The sequence below is a fragment of the Gopherus evgoodei genome, chromosome 1 (assembly GCF_007399415.2).
Source record: "Gopherus evgoodei ecotype Sinaloan lineage chromosome 1, rGopEvg1_v1.p, whole genome shotgun sequence".
Taxonomy (NCBI): domain Eukaryota; kingdom Metazoa; phylum Chordata; order Testudines; family Testudinidae; genus Gopherus; species Gopherus evgoodei.
The window spans coordinates 152,091,408-152,117,067 of record NC_044322.1 but is presented as its reverse complement, the minus strand read 5'-3'; the positions used below and the strand labels follow the sequence as shown (position 1 = coordinate 152,117,067).

The window sequence follows — 25,660 nt, the reverse complement described above, 5'->3', positions numbered from 1 at the left end:
GAGTGGTTCAGCTATATTCACCTCTTGGACAAGATCCTGTGCACTCTTCTTATTGCTTAAACTTTTTGCATTTGAATGCAAGCACTTACAAAATTCGTCAACGTTTAGTTGTTTAGTATTCCCTTTAACAAAATTCCTCTCAGGGATGTGTCTCGTTTTGGTTTACATGGAGCCTATCTTTCCTGTATAGGCTCCTTCTTTCCCTAAAGGCTCCCCAGTTCCTAATAAACCTAAATCTGTCCTCTGAACACCATCATCTCATCCATGCTTTGAGACCCTGCAGTTCTACTTGTCTAACTGACCCTGCTCATGGAACTGGCAGCATTTCAGAGAATGCTACCATGGAAATCCTGGACTTTAATCTCTTAGCAGCCTAAATTTGGCTGCCGGGACCTCTCTGCTACCATTCCCTGTGTGATTGGTAACGACTTGTACCACAGTCACCGGCTCCTACCCCACATTGCACATACATCTGACTTGATGTCTCAAGAGAGGTTTGCAACTTGTGCACCTGCCAGGCATTTGACTGTGCAGTTCTCGTGGTCATCAAAAACCCTGCTATCTATATTTACCTATTTCTTCCTAATAACAGAGGTCCACTTCCCTTGAAAAGTATCCTCAGTGGGAGAGGATACTATGACCTCATCTGGAAGGAGGGTCCCAAATATGAGATCATTTCCCTCTACTTCAATTTGAATTTCTCCTTTCTTGAGACTTTCATCGTCCTCAACAAAGTCCTGGCTTCTGTGATTGCACCACTATATGTGGGAGCTGCTTAATCATTTTGAATAACATGAATGAGAAGATTTTTTTGATTACACCCAAACTTATATGGCTACTTCTATAGAGAAAATGTGGTGAGGAGAGAGGAAGTAATCTTTTGTGGACCCAGGCCTCATCTACACTTACAGTGCTGCAGCAGTACAGCTGCATCATTATAGCATTTAGTGAAGATGCTACCTATGCTGAAAGGAGAGCTTCTCCCATTGGCGTAGGGTACTCACGTCCCTGAGAGGTGGTAGTTATGTTGACAGGAGAATCCCTCCCATTGACATTGCCTTGTCTACCCAAGGGGCCAGGTTGGTATAACTATGTTGCTCAGGGATATGGATTTTCCACATTCCTGAGTGACATAGTTATACTGACAGGTCCTAGTGTAGACCAAGCCCCAGTCTCTCACTAGCTGCAGGAGTGGATCCAAGCCCTCAAGTTCTGTGGATTTTGTCTGTGAATGTATTAGTGAGATTACACTGATATACTTTCCCTGTGATCAACAAACTGCTTTCAGACACTTCCAAAATGGATAGAAATGACTGCAGAATGGATTTTACATGCTGTAAATTACATAACTAAGTGAAATCATCTACCCCTCATTGCTTGGAATGCACTTATTTTTATACATACACTTCCATCATCCACATATTTTCTGAATTAAGTTTGTCTTGCTCAGGAAATTTGCATTCTTTTTGTGCATTCCTAGAAATAGCTTATTTTATTCTGGACCAGTCACATCTACCTGTATAGGTTCTTATACGGGTGCCCAGCACTACAGCATCTGAACAAAAAGTTGTTTAGCCCATGATGTTACTTTGTTCCCACTGGGGGTAATTTGGTTCTGGTGTACTGTTTGTGAGGCTACCTTGCCCACTGAATTTTATATTATGCTTTGTTTTAGTTGATAAAATTGTAAAAAACTCAGAAAATGAATTAATATAACATTAAACATATTTTAGTTACTATTCTTATCTTAATAACTGAAATAACACTTGTGTAAGTAGAGTTGCACCATAAATATTAATTTTGTAATGAATAGCAGAGAGAGTACCTACCCCTCTACAAGACTATATATAGTGTCTCAAGTTGGGCACCCAAAATTACCAATCACTTTTGGAAATCTTGGTCATTGTTTTGGGTCATGAAAATCCCTTCATCTAGATCATCAGCTTGTGTAAATCGCTGTCACTTTACTGAAGTCAGTGGAACTATGGCAGATTACGGTAGCTGAGGATCTGGCCCCTTGAGTGTATCTCTTGAGACATTTTAATAGGCAATGAATGTTGTAGCAGTTTCTTTAATGACTCCCTGACATCCATGTGGAAATTTAACTGGAACTGTCTTTAAATATACTTGAAATTTTTATATGTATGACACCTTATAATGGAAGTGTATTAAATATTTTTTTAAAATTAAACTTTAGAAACTAAACACATTTTTTACCTCCTACAATGGGCTTGGAAAGGACTTAAAAACTATAGACTCATTGTTTCTACTCAGTTCATAAAGCAAATTATATTGAAAAAAATGAGCATTAGACTAAATGACTCGAGCTCATATACGAAATTTTGCAGTTTTCTCCATATATTACATAAAAATTTTCTACACTTGAAAACTAAATGTAGAGACAAAATGAGATGCTTGGGACCAATAATGAAAAGACTTAATTGAGAAAGGTTTTTCAATAGAATCAAAAGTAAGAATTTTCATCTAGTAGATATGAATAGATTAGTTATTCAGAAAAACTACCGTAGAAGGTGTCCAAAACCTTTTTGTGAAAGCCATCGCTATGTACCATCTTACACTATTTTAGCTAAATGCTCCTCTGACAGAAAATGTTATATGGTAATTGAGTTTAAAATAATCCATAAAATGTATTCATTTCCTGAGAATTCTAGAAAGAGTGGATTATAAATTTAACATAAGAATAAAATGTAAAGACAAGGGAACTAGATGAAGTTTAGCTCTTTGTAATAGAATTCTTAGTTTTCTAGAACCAAACAAACCTGGAAAATAAGCACAATAAAACATTATATTTAGTATTATATGCATTCGAGAGATAATATATTAAAATAAATGTAAAAAAATTTACAGTAGTATCAGCCTTGCTCTCTTTCCCCACCCCCTGCCAAAAAAAAGAAAAGAAAAGGCATTGTTTTCACTTTTAAATACAACCATTATTTATCAGTTCATAGCTTCTCATAAACTATGGCCCCAATCTTACAAAGGCTTCAGTGGATTTACTCATAAATGTAATGCTTAAGTGTGTACCAGAGGGGTCTGCGTCTTCAATGGTCACGTAATAGTAATGGTGTGCATGTGCATTATACAGTGTAGTTGTAGGTGTGTCGGGCTCAGGATATTAGATACATGGGGTGGGTGAGGTAATATCTTTCATAGGGACATCTTCTGTTGGTGTGAGAGACAAGCTTTCAAGCTACACTTTCAAAAGATGAGCCTGGGAGCTTAAATTCATAACTCTGCTTTACACTAAAAATCATGGATTGAAAAACACTTTCCATTCACGCACCTTTAACCTTCTCCAAAATTCTTTGCAATGCTTGCAACAGTGTTACCAATATACCGTACTGATTTTACCTTTCCAGGGGACTCCCTAAGGAGAGAGGGGCCATTGAGTTGTGGCACTTCCTCCTTGGTGGTCAGCACTCAATGAGCTGGGCTGCTCTCCTTTATACTAGCACAGCAATTGAAGCATACTCAGCACGGTCTGAGGGGTGGGACTTCCTTGGCCCATAGTGTGGGATTAACCCTTTCCTGGCTAGTGTAGGGTATGCACACCCCGTCACAGTTAGTATTACACTCCTCTTATGAAAATATAATATGAAACTTGCCATGTGATTCCTGTCACACACGAGATGTGAGTTTGTTGTAGAAAAGCATACAGCTTTTTGTATTCTGAAATAAACCCTTAGCTTTACAGAAAGTAAGATCTCTTGAGGTGATGGAGTTACATTTGCCACTGCTGGTGAATAAATGAAGCTGAGCTGGCATGTGCACCAGTTGTTTTGAACACCTAATATTAATGTCAAATCCCTGACCTCATCAGCATGTGCCAAACCCTATTGATTATGAAGAATGAAAATTTGTAACCAGGACAGAAAGAAGGTATGTAGGAGATTAAATATTAGAGTTGATGCACTCTTATGCTCTAAAGATGTTCATTCATTTTCTTACCCTTTGCAGTCTTCCATCTGAGTACTGACCAAGCTTAATCTTGCTTGTGTTATGAGGTCTGACAGGATCACAGCCCTGTCGTTGTATGCAGGCAAGTTAGGACTTTTTTGTTGTCAGTGAACCCCAGAGAGTGAGACAACAGGGAATGAGACTAAAATCAAACACAGGTTTACCTCATAATACTTCAAAGTACTATCACTAAGTCATGAAGGAAGATATCAAATATATTTAAAATGTCAAAAGTTTATAAATGAGCACATACACACACACATGGTATGTCTGTTTTATTGCAGTATTTTTTTTTATGAACCCTTGTTTTGATTTGCTCATAGATGTCTGAAAATGTCACCTTTTGGACTGAAACTTTCCATGGCTGGGGAAAGGTGAATGTTTTGAAAAGTTTTTTGTGTTAAGAATGGTGAATAAAATATGTGTTTAGCAGTAGGGGGAACTGTTACTGTTTATATATATATATATATATATATATATATATATATATATATATATATATATATATATATATATAGTTTGTCTGGTTTTATGATGTACGTTTTATATATATATAAAACCTACATCACAAAACCAGACAAACTATAAAACTTATTGTGTTAGTAGTTTTTGCTGAGTTGTCATAGTATTTGCAAAGTGCATTTAAAAATTATAAGTCAAAAAAGATATGAACATTTAAAAATTCACAGTAAAAAAAATCACTTCTTCATAGAGTGTGCTATTCCAAAAAGATGAACTGCAGAGATTTGGAACTGAGCACTTCTAAAAACTCTTTCTTCCCATGTTATTCATTTCTACCTGGCCACTGCACCTTATTCTTTATGAGACTGAATATATTGCCCATATTATTCATAAGAACACGGTTTTCCAACCACAGGGAATCTGCTCGACAGGAAAGGAAAAGTGTCATACAAATCACATAGTTGGTTGTTCTCAGTTGGGATTGGTCACTGAGTATATGACACAGTTTCATGATAGAATATAGAATTTGAGTTACATTTTAATAAACACTTTTCTTCAAAAAAGTAGTGGATATGAAAGTTACAACATCTTTTTCTTGATTTAATCCTAGTCATAAGTGGTATTAGACTGAATTTAATCTTCACTCAATTTTACTGCTTATGGAGGAGTCAGGATAGAAGTTTGTTTGATTCACACTTCATTTTTCGTGTCCTCCAACCATTGAATTCAAATGATAGTTGCACATCCAACGTTAATTTTGGAATTTCCTGACTTTTGAGTACTTAACCATGAAATTTAATGTTCAATTAATGTATTTTTTTCTCTGGAATGAAATCATTAAGTGTAGATGTTTCTGTCACCAATTAAAAAAACAAAAAAACAAAACAAAAACAGAAACAGAAAGAAAGAGAAAAGCTTAGAACTCAAGGCAAGTGCTAACCAAGGCCAAACCTATGTTCTGTAGAAAAGGTCTAGTGACACAAAAATCATCTTTTCAGCATCCAGATGCTGCTCCTTAAGTTTAGTAACTCCTGTAATCCATTTTTCCCAGGATGCACTTATATATCTATAATATCATTTCTTGAGTTTGTTATAGAGTTATGTTTAAAATTTTAGAAATGGCTGTGCATAAGACGGACAGAAACTCATAAGAAGTTATTCTTGAAGGAAAAGGTTACTCAGCTGTGTTCTCTCTGACTAAAAGGTACCAGTTCTTTAGAGTTTATATAAACTGCCTATATGATATTCAACAATATCTACAGGTCTGTTTGGCAGACAGGTCAGCCTGCAAAAAACAAAACAAAAAAATACCTATTCAACAGCAAGCTTTTGAAGCTGAATTGCTTATGTTAAATGTAGTTAAAACTCTCCACTTCACACACAGTGTAATTCCCCATGCTAGGTCTTGTGCTTTCACACCCACCCAACTGGAGTGTGTAGTGTCATTGTAGGCATTGGGAGTTAGTACATTCATAGGGCTGTAGTTATACCTACATTTTATAGATTCCATTCAGTGGGAAAGATGGGTTGGGGGAACTGATGTAGATGGTTCGCAACACACGGGTGAGAAAATGGAGAAGGCAGAAAATAGTGGAAGTGAACTTTTGGCTTTGTGAATGGTGTAAAGCCGAAGGTCTGAATTTTGTGGTGTATTGTCCACATTCCAATGGGGGACAGAGCTGTGTGAATGGGATGTCCCACATTTCATAGAAAGGGAGACTAATCTCGGTTGGAGACTTGCTGGAGCAGCCAGGATGGCATTAAACTAATAATGTAAAGGTGAGGTGATAAGGAGGTAAATGCATTACAAACTCAAATTCATTGTGTCACCAACATTTTGGACAGATGTGACAAAGTGAAGAGAAGAAAATTTTCAGTTGCTTAAATATCAGTGCAGGGAATCTGGGTAACAAGCAAGAGGAATTGGATATTCTCACTGATGAGAAGAAGTTTAATGTTAAGCCCTTAGCATGACAAACAGTATGAACCAAAGGCTGTGAACCATAGTAGGCCTGGCCTTGGCAAAATAGCCAAACACTAGGTATTAGCTAACCAAGTAAGCACATTTCTGACCTGAGAGGATGGTTCTAGAACACCCATAGTTATCAAGTAACTACATAAACAAATTCCCAAGAGATAGTACAAGAGCACACTGACCACTTGTAAGCTAAGAATGGAATGACTGGATAATGGATGAGGATGTTTTGCTCAAAGTAGCAGGTACAAGGGTACTAACTAGCAACATATGGAATGTAATACGTAACTTGTTTGTATCAATGTATAAAAGGAGAAGTCATAGAAGGGGCATCTTTATGCTAGACTAGGGGACAGCTTAATGTTTTGCTGACTGAGCTGGTACCACTGTTGTGATAATATATGTATTAGTGTATCTGTAACCATTGAGCTGTAGTGCTAGTACCATGCTTCATCAACAATAAACCTTCTCCACTGAACCAAGCCTATGGTTATTCTTTGTGAACAATACCAAGGTCTGGGGAATCAACATGCTGCACTCTCTTCTAAGAACAGCAGCACTAGCAACACACGACAGTAATCACACCACTATCATGTCAGGGTCACCAGTGTTGTGAAGTGCAGATAATTGATAAGGAAAGCTAAAGACAGCATGGAAAAAATCTGTGGTTTCAGGCCTAAGAAAAATAAAAAGGATCTTAAATATTTTAGGACCAAAAGAATTCCTAGCAATGGTATAAGACCATTCCTAGATGAAGGTGGTAAAATTGTTAATAATGAAGCAGAAAAGCTACAAATGTTCAGTCAATAGTCTTGTTATGTATTTGGAAAGAAGCAGGGTGCCGAAATACTTTGCAGTACATTAGTAACCAAAGAAGGTATTAAACTTAATTGACTAGGCAACATTTTTAAATCAGCAGGCTAAAGGTAATGTGCCCCAAAGAGTCCTAAAACAGTTGGCTGAGAAGATTTCTGTCCCACTGATGTTAATTTGTAATACATCTTGGAATACCAGGGAAATTCCAGAAGACTGGAAAAGTGTTACTGTTGTACAAACATGCAGAAAGGCAGGTGGGATGACCTGGGTAAATACAGGCCAGGTAGCCAATCCCAGGCAAATAATGGAAAAGCGAAACAGGATTCAATTGTAAAGAATAGAAAAATAATTAGACAGCAAGGGTTTATGAAAAAACAGGTCTTGTCAAACCTTATTTTATCCGTTGAAATGACAAGTTTGGTTGGTAAAAGTAACTACATATATTTAATATATTTACACTTTTAGGAGGTGTTTTTTCTGATTTAAAAAAATTATCACTATGCAATATTAATAGAGCACACTTTAAATGTATGAAGAACTTGCTAACTGAAATGTCTCAAAAGTAGTCAGAGAGGAATCATAATATAATAGGGATGTTTCTAATGGAGTTCCACAGGGATCAGTTCTAGACCCAGCATCATTCAACTTTTTCATCAGTAATCTCAGCATAAATATAAAGTCACTGCTGATTAAATTTCTGATTCACATGAAGATTGATGGAGTCCCTGTCCCAAACTAGTCATGAGAACCAGCAGATATATGGAGCTATCTGGATTGCTTGGAAGCTGGGTCCCTTCAAACAAAACGTGTATTAGTGCATCCAAATGCAAACTTATACAGCAAGGAACAAGACATACCTACAGAATGGGGAACAGTATTGTAGAAAGCAATGATTCTGAAAAGAATTTAGGGATTGGAGTGGACAGGCAACTCAACATGAGCTCCTACTGCAATGCTCTGGCAAAAAAAGCTAATGTGATCCTTCGATGTATATACAGAGGAGTAGCGAGTAGGATTAGGACATTGATTTTGCCTACGCATATAGCATTGGTGAGATTTATACTGGATTGCTGCAGACCATTCTGGTGTGGACCTTTTTAAAAGGCTATTAAAAAGTTGGAGAGTGCAGGAAAAGGCCATGAAAATGATGCAAGTGCTGAAGAAAATGCCTGATAGTGAGAGATTTAAAGAGCTCAATATGTTTCATTTATAAAAAAAGAAAATTGGGTGATGACTTGATTACAGTGTATAAGTACCTTCATGAGATGAAAATATCAGCTACTAGAGAGCACTTTAAGCTTGGAGAAAAAGGCGTAACAAGATCCAATGTCTGGAATCTGAAGGCAGAGACATTTCTATTAGAAATGAGGCACAAATTGTTAACAGTAAATGTGATTAGCCTTTGGGACAATTTACCAAGATAAGTGGTGGATTCTCCAACTCTTGATGGCTGCCGATTGAGACTAGCTGGATTTCTAGAAGATATCCTGTAGACAAACACAAGTTAATGAGCTCAGTATAGGGGTGATTGGGTGAAATGTAATGGCCTGAGATATATGGCTCAGGCTAGTTTATCTATTGGTCACTTCTGGCCTTAAACTCCATGCATTTATAAAAACATCTTCATTGGGAAGTGTGGGCCTTTCTACTGCCAGTCACTTCAGAGGCAGAGTTGGGGCAGGGCTTGACCTTGCTTGCAATAGTTAATGGAAGGATCCACTCTCCTGTTGCTGGCCCTAGTGGCATAGTACATTCCAAGCAGGATTTAACAATTCCACTTGCCCACTTAACAGTGATGAGCATCAAGCTTTCCTTGTAAATATATTGTCCTTTTAACCCATCAATTTCTGCAGAATTTGTTCCTATTTTTTAAATCAAGTTTTTAATATTTATAGTTGCATATAATTGCAAGTGACCGCTAATCTGGAAAATGAGATAATCAATAAAGCTTTTTTTCCTCCTCATTGTGCAGGAAGTCAGCTTCCGAGACTCTGGTGCCGTTTGTTTTGCTTCTAGATAGCAGCAGAATCTCCTAATTCTCTCTTTTTGCTGCCTTCTGGACCACGTAGGAGGAGAGATACAAGAGATTTATATGTGATATAAACAATCATGTTTCAGAAAATAGGCCAAACTCTATTTAATGGGGTTTCAGAAGAATATTTTCCTATGGCCATTTTATTCCATAACTGCCTACTGCAGAGTTCCGTGCATTTTTCTCTGCAAAACGTGTTACTGGCCATTGTCAGAGAAAGGAAACCGGCTAGATGGTTAGTTTGACCCAATATGGCAATTCCTGTAGTGGAATGTTTTGATGCATACATTTGATATTTGCTAATGTTTCTGATTTAAACATAGTCACAAGACTTAAAACTAAGGTCACCTTGTTTGAAAACTTGATGCAAAGTTCGATGCAACTATGAAACAAAATATACTGTGTAGACTTTGCAAGGCAGGACTGTCCCTGCTATGATAAAAAAATTATTCTAGGTGGTTTTTTGTTCTTTAATACTTTTGTTTAATACTGTAGAACAGCCTTTTAATGCAAAGATTATTTTAATTATTCTTGGATTATGTTTAAGCAATGCACATATGCAGAAAATAGCTAAAAAGTGTCAGAGTAAGTTAATTTTTAAAAGTGATATTTCAGTTCAGATTGCATCTGTTAATCATATTATCAAATTGAATCTACAAGATAAAGTAACAAGGAATGTAATGGAGTGGCAATACTTACACTAGATTGTAATTTTCTTGGAATGATGCCTCAGTGCTAATTTCAAATATCAATAGGTGAAATCCTGGCCCTGCTTAAGTCAAAACTTCCATTGGGGTGAATGGGGCTAAGATTTCACACATTGTCTCAAGAACAGATTTGTAAAAAACACTTTCTTCTATTTTGTTTTCACAGGAGGAAAATCTTCAGGTTGCAAAGTGTGGTTTTCCTTGGAGATTAATAGTGTACCTTGTGCACCTGAAAGAACCCTGCATGTGAAGTGTGCAGCTCTGGTAAGATAGTTTTCAAGGTTTAGTTTTGTGACTTTGCAATAACAGTATATATAACTTCCACTGTATGGAACATTGTACACATTTCTAGAGAGACCACAGAAGTTCAACTTTTGGGCTAAATAGATACCCAATATTCTGGGTCTTCATTTAAATTCAGAAATGTAAACTAAAAATAAGTCGCTGTTTACCAACTTTAAACATTTATTATTCATTAACTACCATCTTTCATTTGGTTTTTATTCTGCTGTAATCTGTTCCACACATTGGCACACAGAGCTGGATTCAATAAAAAACTTCAACCAGCTTTTGTACTAGAGCTATACAGAACAGGACAAATCTATTTTAGGTGTCTTCCACTTTTGCACAATGAACACTATTAATATGCTTAGGCTTTCATGATTTTTTTAAGAATTGCTTAATCATTTTTTGGATTAGGTAAATATTTCCTTTAACCATCAAAAACATTATAAAATGTTGTTAATCAGCTTGGAAGAATTATTACACTGTTTCATTGAATAAAGTGGCTTGTTTTTTATAACCCATTTAAATATGTAAAGCTTGAATAGTTCATTATTTAGCATTTCTGATATGATACTGAGATTAGCCTGCATAGGTTTATTTTTGTCTGCAGTTTTTGCCTTTGAATTAGATATTTTAGTGTTGTGCTTTTGTTTTTCCATGGCTAATGTTTTTCTCAACTTCTTTAGAAGAATATTCATTTTATCATCTAGAAGTGCTATTTTCTGTTTGGTTTGTAAGCAAATGAGAAAAAATGGCTTTTGTAATGGATGCTGATGAGTTCTATGAATAAAATAATAGTTGCACTGTTTTGCTGCAGGAAGCTTTCCCTAGAAAAATATAGAACTGATGCTATAGTTTGGCTTTGTACAATTAGAATTCAGGTCCCCCTCCCTCCCTGCCATACTCACTTCTCCTGATTTGTTCTTTAAATAATTAGTATTTAGTAATTTCGTTTCTGGGTGCATGGTCACTTGCATCATGAATGCAGCACATTAAAAATATGCAAAAAGAACAGTTTCATATTATGGCCTAAGATAGTTTTGGGTCTTGAATGCATCGTGATTATAGGCAATGCAGAGATACACAAAATAGCTTGAAAAATAAAATGAATATTGGATGAGACTAGAAACTGTACTGTTGCTGGGTGGACTTAGCGATACAGACTGTGTAGGCCTCTGCAGGATGCAACTTAAAAGAAAAGTTTTATAGTGACTTGAAGTCAACCATTTGCTTCAATGAAGGAGTTTGAAAATAGTTCTACATGTGTCTTCCCTAGATACATTTTGTAAAATATTTTCTAATGGCTTTAATCATTTATCACTTTTAGTGTTTGTCATTCTCCCTCTGAAACGTTCCATCCCGAATGTTTACAGACCTTTCAGGCAGATTTAAGATTTTGGATCGAATCATGTGAGATTTGCAGTTTCACACTGCTGATACAGTAAAACAGACACCTCTTGGCTGAATGTCACTTTCAGATTTAAGATTCATCTGCACCTAAAATTCCGAGTGGAGCTCAAGGTTTGTGTAGCCATATCGATCAAAACTAGTGAATACCTGCAAAGCGAAGCCAATGAGTTTCATACAGTTCCTAATTAGTTGCTCTTTTTCAGTTCTGTTAATCACTGCTGACAATAGTAAAATCCTGGTTTTGTCAATAAACGAGGGGTAAATTGGATAACTCAGTGGAAGCAGACAAACTCAATAACAACCTGCCATTTTTACAGTCATTTTTCCAACCACAATCTCACTTCAGTGGGTTTACTCATTCTTTATTTAAATAGGATGCTTAACAGATATTCTGCAGCTGGGAAAAAAAGTTATTGTTTTAATATGCAAAACTTTGCACTCCCTTGTCAGCTGGGGGGAAAAAACTGTTTAGGGAGAAGTGGGCAAAAAATCCATTTTCTTTTGATGTGCTTTCCATGTGCATTTCTTATGCAATTTTGAAAATGTTCTGTTAAAATATTAAAAGCCAGTGAGTTGCTATCAGGGAAAAAAGAAAACCTTTTGACTATGTTGAGGGACTTTAAAGACTACACAATACATTTAACAATGTTGCAGCAGGATAATAGTTCCACTAAATAAAAGAAGCTGCCTTACTCTTAATTCTTCATTATTTTGTAAAAACAATACAAACTTGCAACCAAGAGCTTCACTATAGAATAAGAGGAGAGGCTGTCTTTCAGCCCAAGTTGTCCAGCTGCAGAAAATAAATCCAGCTTTCAGTTTGTACTAAATGTAGTTTTTATTTTAAAAAAATACACTGCCAAATCCTGAGGTTGCTACTTAGTATTTTTTCATCAAAATTCTCCTTAACTTAAGTGGGAGTTTGCCTGAATAAAAGATTCAGTAAAACCTAAATAAACACCTCAGAATTTGGCTCATAAATTAAATAAAGTAAATGAAATTAATTGTAAAGTGAAATCTTGCTCTCTTTGTATCCTAATGTTTACATACAGTGCCCTCCCCTTAATTTGTCCTAGTCCATCGCCAGTACTTAAGTAGAAATAAGTGACTGATGCTATCTATGACAACCATAACACCTGTCTGATTAATACAACATTTAGCTGTAATCATCTTTTATTATTACCAATGAAAAGTCAAGTCCAATTTTTGTGGGAGATGCAGTATGCTATACCTCTCTAGCATCCCTTTAGGGAGAATAGAGGGCAGTGCTTCCTGTCTGAGTGCAGGGCACAGCCCTCAGTGTTGCTCAAGGTGTTGCATGGCAGGGCAGGTGGGCAGGCAGAGAATTAAAGCAGTCCAAACAAAGTCAGTATGCTTCTGCAGCTTTCAGGAACCTAGAGAGGAAAAAGGAAATGGAAATGTACTGATCTTTCTCCTTTCTGAGGGCTGGTCTACACTAGGGGAGGGGATCGATCTAAGATACACAACTTCAGCTATGTGAATACCGTAGCTGAAGTCGAAGTATCTTAGATTGAATTACCTACCGTCCTCACGGCCTGGGATCGACGTCCGCGGCTCTCCCTGTCGACTCCACTACCACCGCTCGCTCCGGTGGAGTTCTGGAGTCAACAGGAGCGCGTTCAGCGATCACTATATTGTGTCTAGATGAGATTTCTCTAGGGAGAAATCGATTGCTACCCGCCGATATGGCAGTTAGTGAAGTCATAGTCAGAGAGGGTCTGGGCAACCAAAGCTCTCAAGTCTTTTCCTTGAATGACAGCCAGAGGCTGGGGAGTTCTGCTCCTTCAGAGTGCCGTGCTGCACTGAGAGAGACCTTCCCTTTTAAAGATCCGTCCGTCTAGATGCTTAACAAGCCTCAAAGGTGCACCAGGTTGAGACTGATTGTGCCCAGAGAATCTCTTTAACCTCTTCCAGACTGGGGTTGGAATCTGCCCCACAACAGTGGAACTGTCTGACAATAAATAGTTAGGAACAATTTTTAAAATCCTAGATACGATATATGTGTTGTTAACTCACTTTTTCCATATAAAATGTATCTTAACTATTTCAAGAAATTATTCTTATCATTTCCCCTAGTTATAATTTTAGAACAGTGCAGTATATTTACAACTGTATAATGAAAATTTGCAGAAATTACAAAATCCAAATTAGTATGTATGGTAATTGCTTAATAGATATTTTTCATTACTAAGTACACATATGTATATGCATTTCTTAAAGGTTTATTTAAAGCTACTTTAGAAATTGTTTTACCAGTTGAAAGTAAGTACTGGAAAATAAAACTGTTGGTAATATCTGAAATCAACTGAGAACATATGTTTCAGAAACAGAAACCTCCTGACATTTTCATTAGCCAGTGACATGTATTATGTAGTGTTGTTGTAGCCATGTCAGTCCCATGATGTTGGAGAGGCAAGGTGGGTGAGGTAATATCTTTCATTGAACCAACTCCTGATGGTGTGAGAGGCAAGCTTTTGAGCCACACAGAGCTCTTCTTCAGGTCTGGGAAAGGTATTCCGAGCACTACAGCAAAATACAAGGTCAAGGTCAGAATGCAAGGACCTGGCATTTTGCGGGGATGCTGGGAGTACTTTTCCCAGACCTGAAGAAGAGCTCTGGGTGGCTCAAAAGCTTGTCTCTCTCACTAAGTTGGTCCAATAAAAGATGCTGCCTCACCCACCTTGTCTCCCCAGTGACATGTATTGTCAGACATCACAAGCACAGACAAAGAACATGTCAGATAATGTATAGTGGTGGATGAACTTTCAATGAATGACTTAACCACAGGTATAATATGTAGAAATCTAATAGCATAATATTTCCATCACTTGGTGAAGTCTCAGGTATACTGAAGTATAGTGCCACTGTTTTGTAGCTAATAGAATTTAAGGTGGATTTTAAATCTTTTCTCAGTAGCTCCATTTCCCTGAAGTTTCCGAGCAGGTGTTCTTTCCGAGGGGTTGGATCAGAGTATCTTTCCTCAGTATTTATTTTGTCTTCTCCAGTGTAGGTTTTATTTTGTTCAGGTATTCCTCAGTTAACCTAGAGTATACGTGGCAGGTGGTTTCAGAATTGTCCTGATGAGATTCCAAGTTGGATGGGGATATCATGAAGCAGGATTTGGTACACAAGCCACCCATAGTCTTCCTATAGAAGATAATAGTTAATTCAAAGGACTGACAACAGTTCAAATGACAACACCTCTTCTGATCTCTCATCATCAGCTAATACCTCAAAGGGTTTACAATTTTGCATGGGCTCTGCCTCAGTTTTGGTTCCTGGGAGCACAAAAGAATCACAGACCATTTGTTTTCCTTCAGGATTTATAGCACATAAGCTAGGATTTTCATAGTAATCTTGGGGAATTAGGCACCCAGTCCCATTAAATTTCAATGTGATTTGGAGACCTAACTCCTGTAGGCTTCTTTGAAAATCCTGACTGTAGTAAGTATATGTGGAGTTAAGATACCTTGATCATAATAGTATAGTTAATCTTGTCTACCGCCATCACGCAAAGCATTCATACCTCTATATTTATCAAAAAATGTATGGGAAGTGTTGACCAAGTAACCATGGATAGGTTGAGTAGCCTTTGATGTTTGGGTTTTTAACACTGTAGAAGATCAGTCAGGCCCTTACCCACTTTTCCACCACAGCACACTAAACCACCACCCCAACCAACAGATTTAGTGCTACCATCTACAGACCCACAGCAGCCATGCCCCAGGCCCCTTATTGGCAGGGCTGACAGCATTCTCACTGGGTACCAGGACTATATAAAAACCCCAACAGGAAGACAATACTGTCTGAGCAACAGACCATTGCCTTGCCTTGCCACCTCGCCCAACCCTATCTTGCTGCCCTGATGCCTTGCCCAACCCTGCCTTGCCACCTCACCCAACCTCGCCTCCTTAACCTGCTGACCTAGTCCCTTGGTTTGGATCTTCCTGTTTCTGACCCCTGCAAGAACCCCTGCAACTATTGCTCCAGCCTGCCTCTTCTACTGATTGACATCCCAGGTACCTGACCATCTGTTCACACTTGACTACTGCTCCACCCTGCCCCTTAGCGCACATTGGCCACCGGGCATTACATGCTCCTTATTCTGTATCTACTTTTCTCAAGATTGAGCTTTGAAATACAGGAATCAAAAGCATTTTTTCTATTAGTTAACCTTTTCCTGTTCCTTAACAGATATCATAAAAAAGCCAAAAATGGTGATGAAATAATTGAGCAGTTATTGGATGATTAGAAATTCAATTTCATTAAAAATTCCCATGTGACATTAAAAAAAATAGTTTTCTGTCTGACATTTAAAAATGCTAGGTGACTATTAAGAAGAGTTGTTAAATCCCATTAACCTTTCAAAGTGATTCACAGCACAACAGATTCCTATATCAAAAACTATGATATGGCATGTCTGAGTGAGGCTAATACCTGGCCAGACCAACCCATTTCACTGACCCAATCTAGGAAGTGTCATTAAGGATCCTTCATTGTTTTTTGTTTCCCTTTAAGAATGAAACAAGATTTCTGATTCATACCGTGAAATACAATTATTCCTATTACAAATTGTGGCAACGTATATTGAATTGCTAGACAATATGTAATTTGTGATTGTAAAAGCTACGGTTAAGATAGATTACCGCTTTCCATTTTACCAGGGAAGGGATAGGATGTTTGATCAGTCTGGCAGAGGAATGGCCACTCCTTGGGTCCTGGTTGACGATGAGGTTGTGTGTTTTGGCACCAGGGCTGCCCACTACTTTTCCTCTTCTCCTGCTTGGAACATGCATAGGGATTATGTACAGGCAGCAGCTGGAGCTGAGAAGAGCATGTTGGAGTCTCTACCTCTGTGCATCAACCATTGGCCAATACAGGGAGTGTGAGGGAACTGATAGGCTCCAGCTATTTCCCTCCTCACGTGCATAAGCATATCTGGGTACACAGCAGCCACTCTTGCTGGTGACTGCTGCCTTGCCAGCCCCGCCATGGAGATGATATAGTTATCAAAAGCTGGGTTTCCTCTAACCTGATCACTATGTGGGGCCAGAAAGGATTTTTTTTTCTTTTTCCAAGATAGGCAGCATGTCTGGGTTTTTTCACTTTCTTCACACCAAGCTGGAATCAGATTGGGTGGAGATAGTATTCATCCCTCAAAAATGGGGATGAAGAAGATAATAAATGTCAGTAAATATTGTTGCAGCTTGCAGCCAATGTCCAGCATGGGTAAGAGGCTTCAAGGAGCCAGCTGCTGTGATTGACCTTAGTGTGGGATCCAGGAAGGAGTGGTAAATCCTGTTAGTCTCTGTGGCATGAGAGGTTTTAAGTCTTTGCAGACAGAGCTTTCCCTTGTCTGTACCCTAATTCCTCCTCATCAAGGAAGGGTGGTGGGATTAAGGAGTGTGTTGAATCATGAATTGAGTCGTGGGGATGTTGGCTAAGGAAGCCAACTCTCATTCCTTGGGTGTATAGCATGAGGCCATTTTAGCCAACTAAGGACCCAGTTAGTGTCTGGTAGTTTGTGCGAGGGTAAGTCAACTCATCTCCTCTGCCTCACTAATCTTAACATTAGTAAAGTTGCAGCCTGTAGCTGTAAATGTATTTATCTTTCTACAGCTTCATTTTTTGTTGTGGTCATCATGAAGTCAGCAGATTCAAATTCCAGCAGTCTTTTGTCAAATCGTCTGGATCCATCACAATCTGGGAAACAAACAGCTGACACTGTTGATCTTAGACAGCATGTTGGGGGAGGGGAGGAGTCATCCTCCCAGAAGGGCAGTTCTGTTGTTTTCATCACCATCCTCCACTGGGGATACTTGTAATGGAAAGAGGCTTTAATTTATAAGCCAGGTTTCTATAACAGGTTCACCAGCACAGGTTGCCCAAGAGATGCACTGAATTGGCTCATTGAGGTACTCAGACAATGCCCCTCTTTTCTCACCAATGCTGCTCACTGCTGGGTGTCTACTCTGGCTGTAGGCCATTTGTGGCACCATGTGCCATCACAATCCCACCCCAAGAGAATTGTTAGCTTCCAGGAACCACAGCATTGGTTACTTCAGCAAAAGCTTACATAACTGGAACTGAACTATACCACTAGATATGGAGAACTTGAAGGCTTTCTATAATCATAGCAATTTAAAGCAGATCAAACATCAGTTTAAACTCTTGACATCGTTTTTGAATAACTTTCCTTCACATAATTATATTATTGTTATTCTCTGATTATAGGTATAAAGCATATCATTATGGATGTGTTTTATACTAATGCTTATAATTATATACTCTGTAAATCAGAAACATAACTTCATAACTGTGGCATATGATTTTCCCATAAATCCTAAAGTAAATCAAAATGTGAAAGCTGTTCTTGAAAACTGAGTAACTTGAAGTTATGAACTATATCCTAAGCTTGATTTTTAAAAGTATGCATTCATAAGAATTGGTAGCATAAAAAGTAATGTTCTGTGAAATAACCATGGCGCATTCTTCCTGGAAGAAAATAAAATTTGGGAAGGTTATAATTATTAATCACTTTAACTAAAAGCAGTTTGACAAATAAATCAGACCAGAACATCTTTACAGATCTCATAAAATGGTAGTTATCAAAAAGGAGGATAAATGACTAGAGTCTGAATGACATAGAAGATACAAAAAACCCACAACCCATATTAATCAATTATGTGGTGCAACACAAAGGGGGCTAATGTAGATCATGAAATGCCAGTAAGACTACAGCTGAATTTGGCAAGAGACTGTTAAACAATAATCAGAAGGTAGTTTCATATTTTGCTACATGAGTGCTCATATTTGTGAAAAATAGTTGTCAGATGTGTGGAGAAAGAGAGCAAATATAAGTTCAAGGCATCAGAGCAACAGTATTATTGCTAAGCTTCTTCATTTGAGTCCAAAGCCAAAAATTTAAATGTGAGGAGAAAGAGAGTAAAAATTTTAGAAGGTTTTCTAAAATCTGCTAATTAGTTATATGAAATTTAGAAAAATAATTTTCCAAATTAAGTATAAAAACAACTGTTGAAATAAAGGGCTAAATTCTCGTATCAATTACATTGATCTAAATCCAGAGTAATTTCATTTTAATTAACAGAGTTAAATTTGGATTCATCTGTCTGTTTGAGAGCAAATTTGGATGTAGTATACATTATTATTTTTAATTTAATGAGAATGAGCTTAATTTATTTTGTCTTCATAGTATCACTGTTACTATTTCTTCTCATCTTAATAACTATGCTGAGCAAACAGTTTTGGAAACTTGTTATTCAGCAAAATTCTGGATAGAGAGCCAGAAGTTTTACATACTGTCTTAGAAAAAGTCACTTGTGTTTTATTTTATTTTATTTTCTATACTTCACAGTAAGTGTAAAATAAATTATTATAGTATATAATTTACACAGAATATGTGTAGTGCTATTCTGTGATAGTTCTGGTTAGATTTTTGTAGTTTGGGATTTTTTGGGGGAAGTGGGAGCTTGATCCTGTAAATTGGTGTGTTCTGTTATGTATGTAAGCACATTTTCAAAGTCAATGGACTACTCACGGTCTTTGGGCCACAATGCTCAGTAGCTTGCAGGATCAAGTCTCTACAGCACATATAAACGGAGTAAAATTTAAGTGTGGTGACTCAGTATAATTGTCCAGGCCAAAATGCTTTATTTTGGTTTACTAATTTTCTACAATTACAGCGATATCTTTCAAGGCCAACACTAATGTAATTCTGTAAACTAAACTACATGGGGAATGCAGTGGACTTGTGGTCTCAGATTTTGACATGGATATTAAGTGCACATGTATAATGTACTGAATGTAGTCCAGTTTCAGCCCCAAAAGCTCTTACTTTACTTCATACTTTGAATGGCCATCATAATGAAGTGTGAAGATTAAAAGATATCTGATATTAATTGCAAACCATTCACATGTACTGCATTTTCCAGATTTCACTGAGAGGGAAGAATGTGGGTGATGACTGGGTATTTGTATGGTCAAGACAGTGGCAATAGGGAAAGAATTGGATAACAAAGCTAGTCATAAACCAAACCAAAATCTGCAAATATTGGCACAAAAACGTGTTTCTGTTTTTCATCAAAATTCTCCAACTATCTCTGCTAGGTAAGTTTAAAAATTGCAATGGATCATTTTAAAGTAGGTTGTTCATCTGGTTTTAAGCTGGACAGTTCTGTTTTTGTAAGGTTTGTCCCTGTCCCGTTCTGATATAAAACCACCACAGACAGGTTTTTGTCTGGTGGTATCGTGGTTACATGGAGGACACCATTTTACAGTGTGCTGCTCTGCCCTCATGGGAGTGACCTCATGCACACCATGTAGGTGAGGTTGCCAGCAGGGGCAGGACAGGGCATTCAGCAGAATGGTGTCCACCAGGCAGTGTGACAGGTCACACTGGCGAGGGTGTAGTCAAGCAAGTAGGGTCAGGTACCATTCCAGAAGTTCATGCAGCTGAGGAGATGACCTATATCAGGGGTTCTCAAACTGGGGGTCATCACCCCTCAGGGGGTCACAGGGTTATTACATGGGGGGGTCGCAAGCTGTCAGCCTGCACCCCAAACCCCGCTTCACTTCCAGCATTTATAATAGCGTTAAATATAAAAAGAAGTGTATTTAATTTAAAAGGGTGGGGAGCCGCACTTAGAGGCTTGCTGTGTGAAAGAGGTCACCGGTACAAAAGTTTGAGAACCACTGCCCTATAATCTAGGGATGCATCAGTGGCCACCCTATTTTAAAGGGACTGTCAATTAACATTTATTTTTAAAAATAATGTACGTTAAAAATTTCTGTGCCATAAGCAGTCTTCTATATTATTAATTTCTTAGAATTTTGTTCCAAATTATGTGGTTATGGCAAGTACATATCTCAGACTGGTGTTCTGAAGATCTTTGTATGGGTTTATCTACCCTGAAATCTAAGGTGTTATTGCAGCTTGGGTAGACATACTCACACCAGTTTTACCTACACTAGCATTGCTAAAAATAGCAGATAAGATGCGCCAGCACACATTCAGCATAGACTTGCAACTTGAGTATATACCCAGGGTCCCCAGAAGAGTATGTACAGTCCATGCTGTTGCATCTACACTGCTATTTTTAGCAATGTTGGAGTGAGCAGAGTAGGTGACAGCCTGAGAACATGCACATGGAGCGTAGTATTGAAGTCTTGGCTGATGCCATCTGCATGGGTTCCCAGAAACAAAAGGAGAGCTCCTCCTGGGGTAGTCATGAACAATGGGATCTTCAGGCCTAAAGCATCTCCTACTGTGAGGCTTTGGGAAGGGAAAGTGGGGGAGCCATGAGACACCTCTCTTGTGGGGTGCGGCTGGGGAAGAAGAGAAAGAAAGCTGTTTTGATTATTATTAATGCTGTTGCTGAGGAGAGGCTCCATCTGCCAAAATACTCTTTGAGGGGGGAGGTCCCACTTCTCAAAACAATATTTCAAGAGAGGACATATCTTTTCCCCAGTGAAGCCATTACAGAAGGGGCACCTACCTTGCCAAATGGGATGGGTACACCCCCATGTCTCCCAAAATGATATTACAGGGCTGTCCAATCCCAAAATACCATTTAACGACATGAGAATAAAATTAAAATACCTTTACCCTCCAGTCTTTACCATACGGAGTGGAGCAGCTGCTTTCCTTGCACATGCTGCCTATATGAGGGAGAGTGTATGTGGCTTCCTGAAGCAGTGTTTTTTTATTAAGTGTCGCCATAATGATTAAAACATGCCCTCTCAATCTGCATCTGAATTAAAAGCATATGAAACATGATCTAAAACTAGCAAATTACAGATCTGAGTTGAAAACAAGCATCATTTTGTGGTTTGTAAGATGATTTTAAGTAAGGAAGGAAATGATTTTAAAATATGATTTGAAAGTTTCTTTAAGAAGTATGCAATAACTGGGGCTGGGTAACTCAGGTGACTGAAAATGGGATTCAGTGTGTTTCTCCACTAGGCTGCCCATTTGAATCAGTGCAAGGACTGTCTCAATGCACTGTTATAGAATGAGCACATGGTTGGCACTTAAGGAATCATCATTGTCCAGGACAAGAGTGACCAAAGGGTATTACTGTCTGATGGTTGTTCTGTAGCCTTTCTGAAATTAGTTTTTTGTTTCACTTCAGTTCCTGGTGAGCAGGTGTACATATCGCAACTGGAATCCTTGTAGGCAAGGCTTTGCAGGGAGGCCAAAGTTTGAATGGACATAGAGACTGAATTATTGTCACCCTTAGAGGTGGTTGTGTAACACTCACCTGCAGGTGGTACAATTGGTTTTCAATATGAGCAGCAATTGAGTAAATACCAGTCTTACTATAGGTGTTACAAGCTACTTAATAAGAGATTTGTGGTGTGTGAATTAGCACTATCCATTTAACCAGGATAGCTGTACCCCTCAAATATTTGTTGGTAAATTGCAGATTATGAGGGACTGTTTCAGAAAATAGGTTTCTTATTTTAAGCAAAATGATAAAGTATTGAATTATCGAAATAAAATATCTGATTATTAAGCATCAATATAACTATTTGCAAGTGTCCTTAATCCTAAGCAGACAAAGCATTTATATATTTTATTTTCCACGGGGCTAGTATATGTAGTACATAATTATTATCTTTATTCATGGTATTTTAACAATATACAATCAGTAAATTGTTCTTTCACTAAATTTAATTTAACTGTCTCAGATTGTCAGAAAAAAATGGTTGCAGTTCTTAACTATTAATGTTTATAGTACTTCTAAACACATTAACATGAAAGCTCCTTTGTTTTTACCAAATGAATCATGTTTTTAACTAGTGTCCTTCCAAAATAACATTCTCTAGTTTTAACCATAGTTTCTGTTTTCCAGACAATTTGCTTGGCGATATTCTTTTTCAGAAGTAGTAACCTTAGCATTTTGTTCTTTTGTTTCCCTTTGATGTAGTCTGTTGCAAAGGTTGAGGTGTAAGAGAATCTCAGCCAGGTTAGAAATGTTGTTTTGCCTTGCACATGTTCTATGATTTATTTAGATGATAGTTAAGGGTCAATGAGCAAGCAGAATTTTAGGATTTTGTGTGAGGTGCATCTAAAGGGCTGACAGTTGTCAACTGAAACACTCCATTAACAGTTATTTATTGTATGGGGAAAAAGTTAAGTGGTCAGAGGGTTTATTAACCTAGCCCGATATACAAGAGATGGGAGCAGCTCTGTAGAGAGGAAGGATCTTGGGCATGGGCCATGAGCAAGCTGGAAATAGGATCCCTAGGAGCAGTCAAGCCTGAGGAGAAGATTTGAGCTGACCCCTGATATTAGTAATGTCTGTGTCTGGGGGTGAGTTTGGATTCTGCACAGTGTGGGGACTGTTTGAAAATAAGCAGGGAAAAGGATGTGTTTACAAAGCACAAAATAAGATTAGAGCTATAGAATCTCTGTTGGTTCCCCCAGGTTTTTCCATCCAAATCTCTCTCTCTTACCTGGCTCCAGAGCCTTATTTATACCCAAGAATTTTGACACTGAAATAGTCATTGCATCTCTGTAACATGCAGTATGTCCACACAATTACTGCTAACTATTACTACCAACTATGCGTATGCATTCATACCAGAGTTGGGATTGCTGTTGCTTGAAGCAAGTGTCATTCACCATTATGTTACTGTCATTGATGATAGAAAGTAGATTTATAGTCCCTGCTGCACAGGTGCATTTAGCCTTATCAGAGCAACCCTGCAATGCTTTTGCACACTCTTCAATGGCAGTTTTGCAGACTGGTATTTGACAAGCTAGCTGCAGGCAGGTCAGAGAAGAGACAAAGCACTACTCAGCTCATCTCGTCTCTTCCTAGACCCCAAACCCACCCATCCCTGGGTACGACTAACATAGTTCCTAACTTATCTCAGCCCTGATTGATTCCCCAAAAGGCAGAGGAATCCAATGGGAGAAAACCATTTTTTTTAAACTTCTACTCAAACTTTAAACTTAGGAAAGAAAAAAAAGTTCCCTCTAAGATTTACCTCTAAAACACAAAGAATAAAGCATAGATTCATTAATAGATACATGGACTGACCAACAAACCTAATTTACTGGGAGGTTGCCATGGCAGTTTATGCACTCCTTCCACAGCTTCTCCCACACTCCTGAGTTGTGTCCTGAAAAAGAGAACACAAAAGGAGATCAGTAGCTAATAGGCAATCCTTCCCAAGTTCCCATCAATAAATCCACATAATCTTCCTCTGGTGCTTCAGCATCCATTTTTCTCTCTTCTACATACCATTCATGCATCAGCCCCAACAGGGAAGATGGGAGACAGCAGAACTAGAAATATCCTGCCTCTGGGTCTGCACCCCCAGATTGCTCCTATCTCTAATCAGAGATCTTTCAGAATGAAAGGCATTGATAATAGTTTTAGTATTAATTTATTATTTATTACTTCTGAATCTGTGAATTGCATGGATATTCTTGAAAAAATTATTTTAGAGACTTTTTTTGGCAGATGAAAGACACAGGACAAGTTTGTTAAGCTTGTTTCTGTGAATCTCTAGTATACTATGGCTGAAACCTAAAGTTGATAATGCAGTTTATTTTTCTATATATGAAACTTGAAGAAGTGAGAAGCAAACCTCAAAAACACTTAGCTGTTGCCCCAACCAAAGCTATCAGGAAACATTTTTTTTTTAAATCTTATCCAAACTTTTCAGTGTTCTTGGGCTTGTAGAAATAGGTTGAAAAAATTTAAGAGCAGAATCTGTTTCTTGACATTTCTCACTTTTTCTGCTTCCACTTAGGCTTCAAAGATCTCAGGAACTGCTTTTGCATTTTATACTTCCTAAATCCTAGAACTGCATCAGTGGGCAAAAATGGAAATTTGAATTTCGAAATTCACAAAACATTTGAGTTTAGTTGATTCCAGAATTTGGAAGAGGAAGTTCTTTATCTAAACCTCTTTGCCCATCCCTAATATTAAAGTCAAATGAATGCAGTAGTTTTGAGGTGTAATTTGTGGTGAGATATGAATTAAAAAATCGCACAATTTTAGTTTTAGTCCAAGATGATTTCTGACTGTATATCTATACATATCAATGCCAGTAATAATTACTGTATAGTGGTTCTTCTAATCTGTGATAGTTGCAGAGAGGCATCCTAGCATAATGATTTTAAGTTTTATTTATGGAGCTACAGAGTTGTGGAATCTGAGTTAGCTACAAGATCACACTCAACCAGATTAATTAATGTTTAAGCTCCACTGTTTTGAGTACCTCAGTGTTGGGTGGTGTACCACCTGAGATTAATATCCATGTATAAGTACTTCATCAATATGTTCATAAAAATGAAGCTGAGATTGAATTTTATTAGAATTGGAAGATCATTTGCAAAGGTAAAGGAACATTTTCAGTTCACCCATAGCTATCCGGAAGAGAAATAGGAGTTTATAACAAAGTAAAAACAAGAGGCCTTTGCATGTATGGGAGGAGCCGCTAAGTATGCACATTGTCATTTGATTTTTGGCAAAGTGGTTGCCTAAAGCTAACTTGTCTTGGGAGTAGTCACAATGAGCAAAGTGACAGCCATTCCCTTTCTCATAATTCATATTAATAGATTCCAAGGCCAGAAGGAACCATTGTGATCATCTTGCCTGACCTCCTGTGTAAGAAAGGCCATAGAACTTCCCCAAAATAATTCCTAGAGCAGATCTTTTAGAAAAAATACCCAATCTTGATTTTAAAATTGTCAGTGAAGAAGAATCCAACATGTCTATTGGTAAATTGTTCCAATGGCTAATTAACTTTGCTGTTAAAAATTTACACCTTATTGCCAGTATGAGTTAGTCTAGCTTCAACTTCCAGCCTTTGGATTGTGTTATACCTTTGTCTGCTAGATTGAAGAGCCCATTATTTAATATTTGTTCTCTACATAGATACTTATAGACTGCAATTGAGTTTCCCCTTACCCTTCTCTTTGCTAAGCTGACTAGA

General features: G+C 37.8%; 1 protein-coding gene across 1 annotated transcript in view; it reads left to right on the top strand.

Annotated features, from left to right (window-relative positions):
* Positions 1-25,660, top strand: part of CFAP47 (cilia and flagella associated protein 47) — a 681,124-nt gene that overhangs the window by 469,872 nt on the left and 185,592 nt on the right. The window contains 1 exon segment of the mRNA XM_030575652.1: positions 10,137-10,234. Within this exon segment, the coding sequence (XP_030431512.1) occupies positions 10,137-10,234 (98 nt within the window).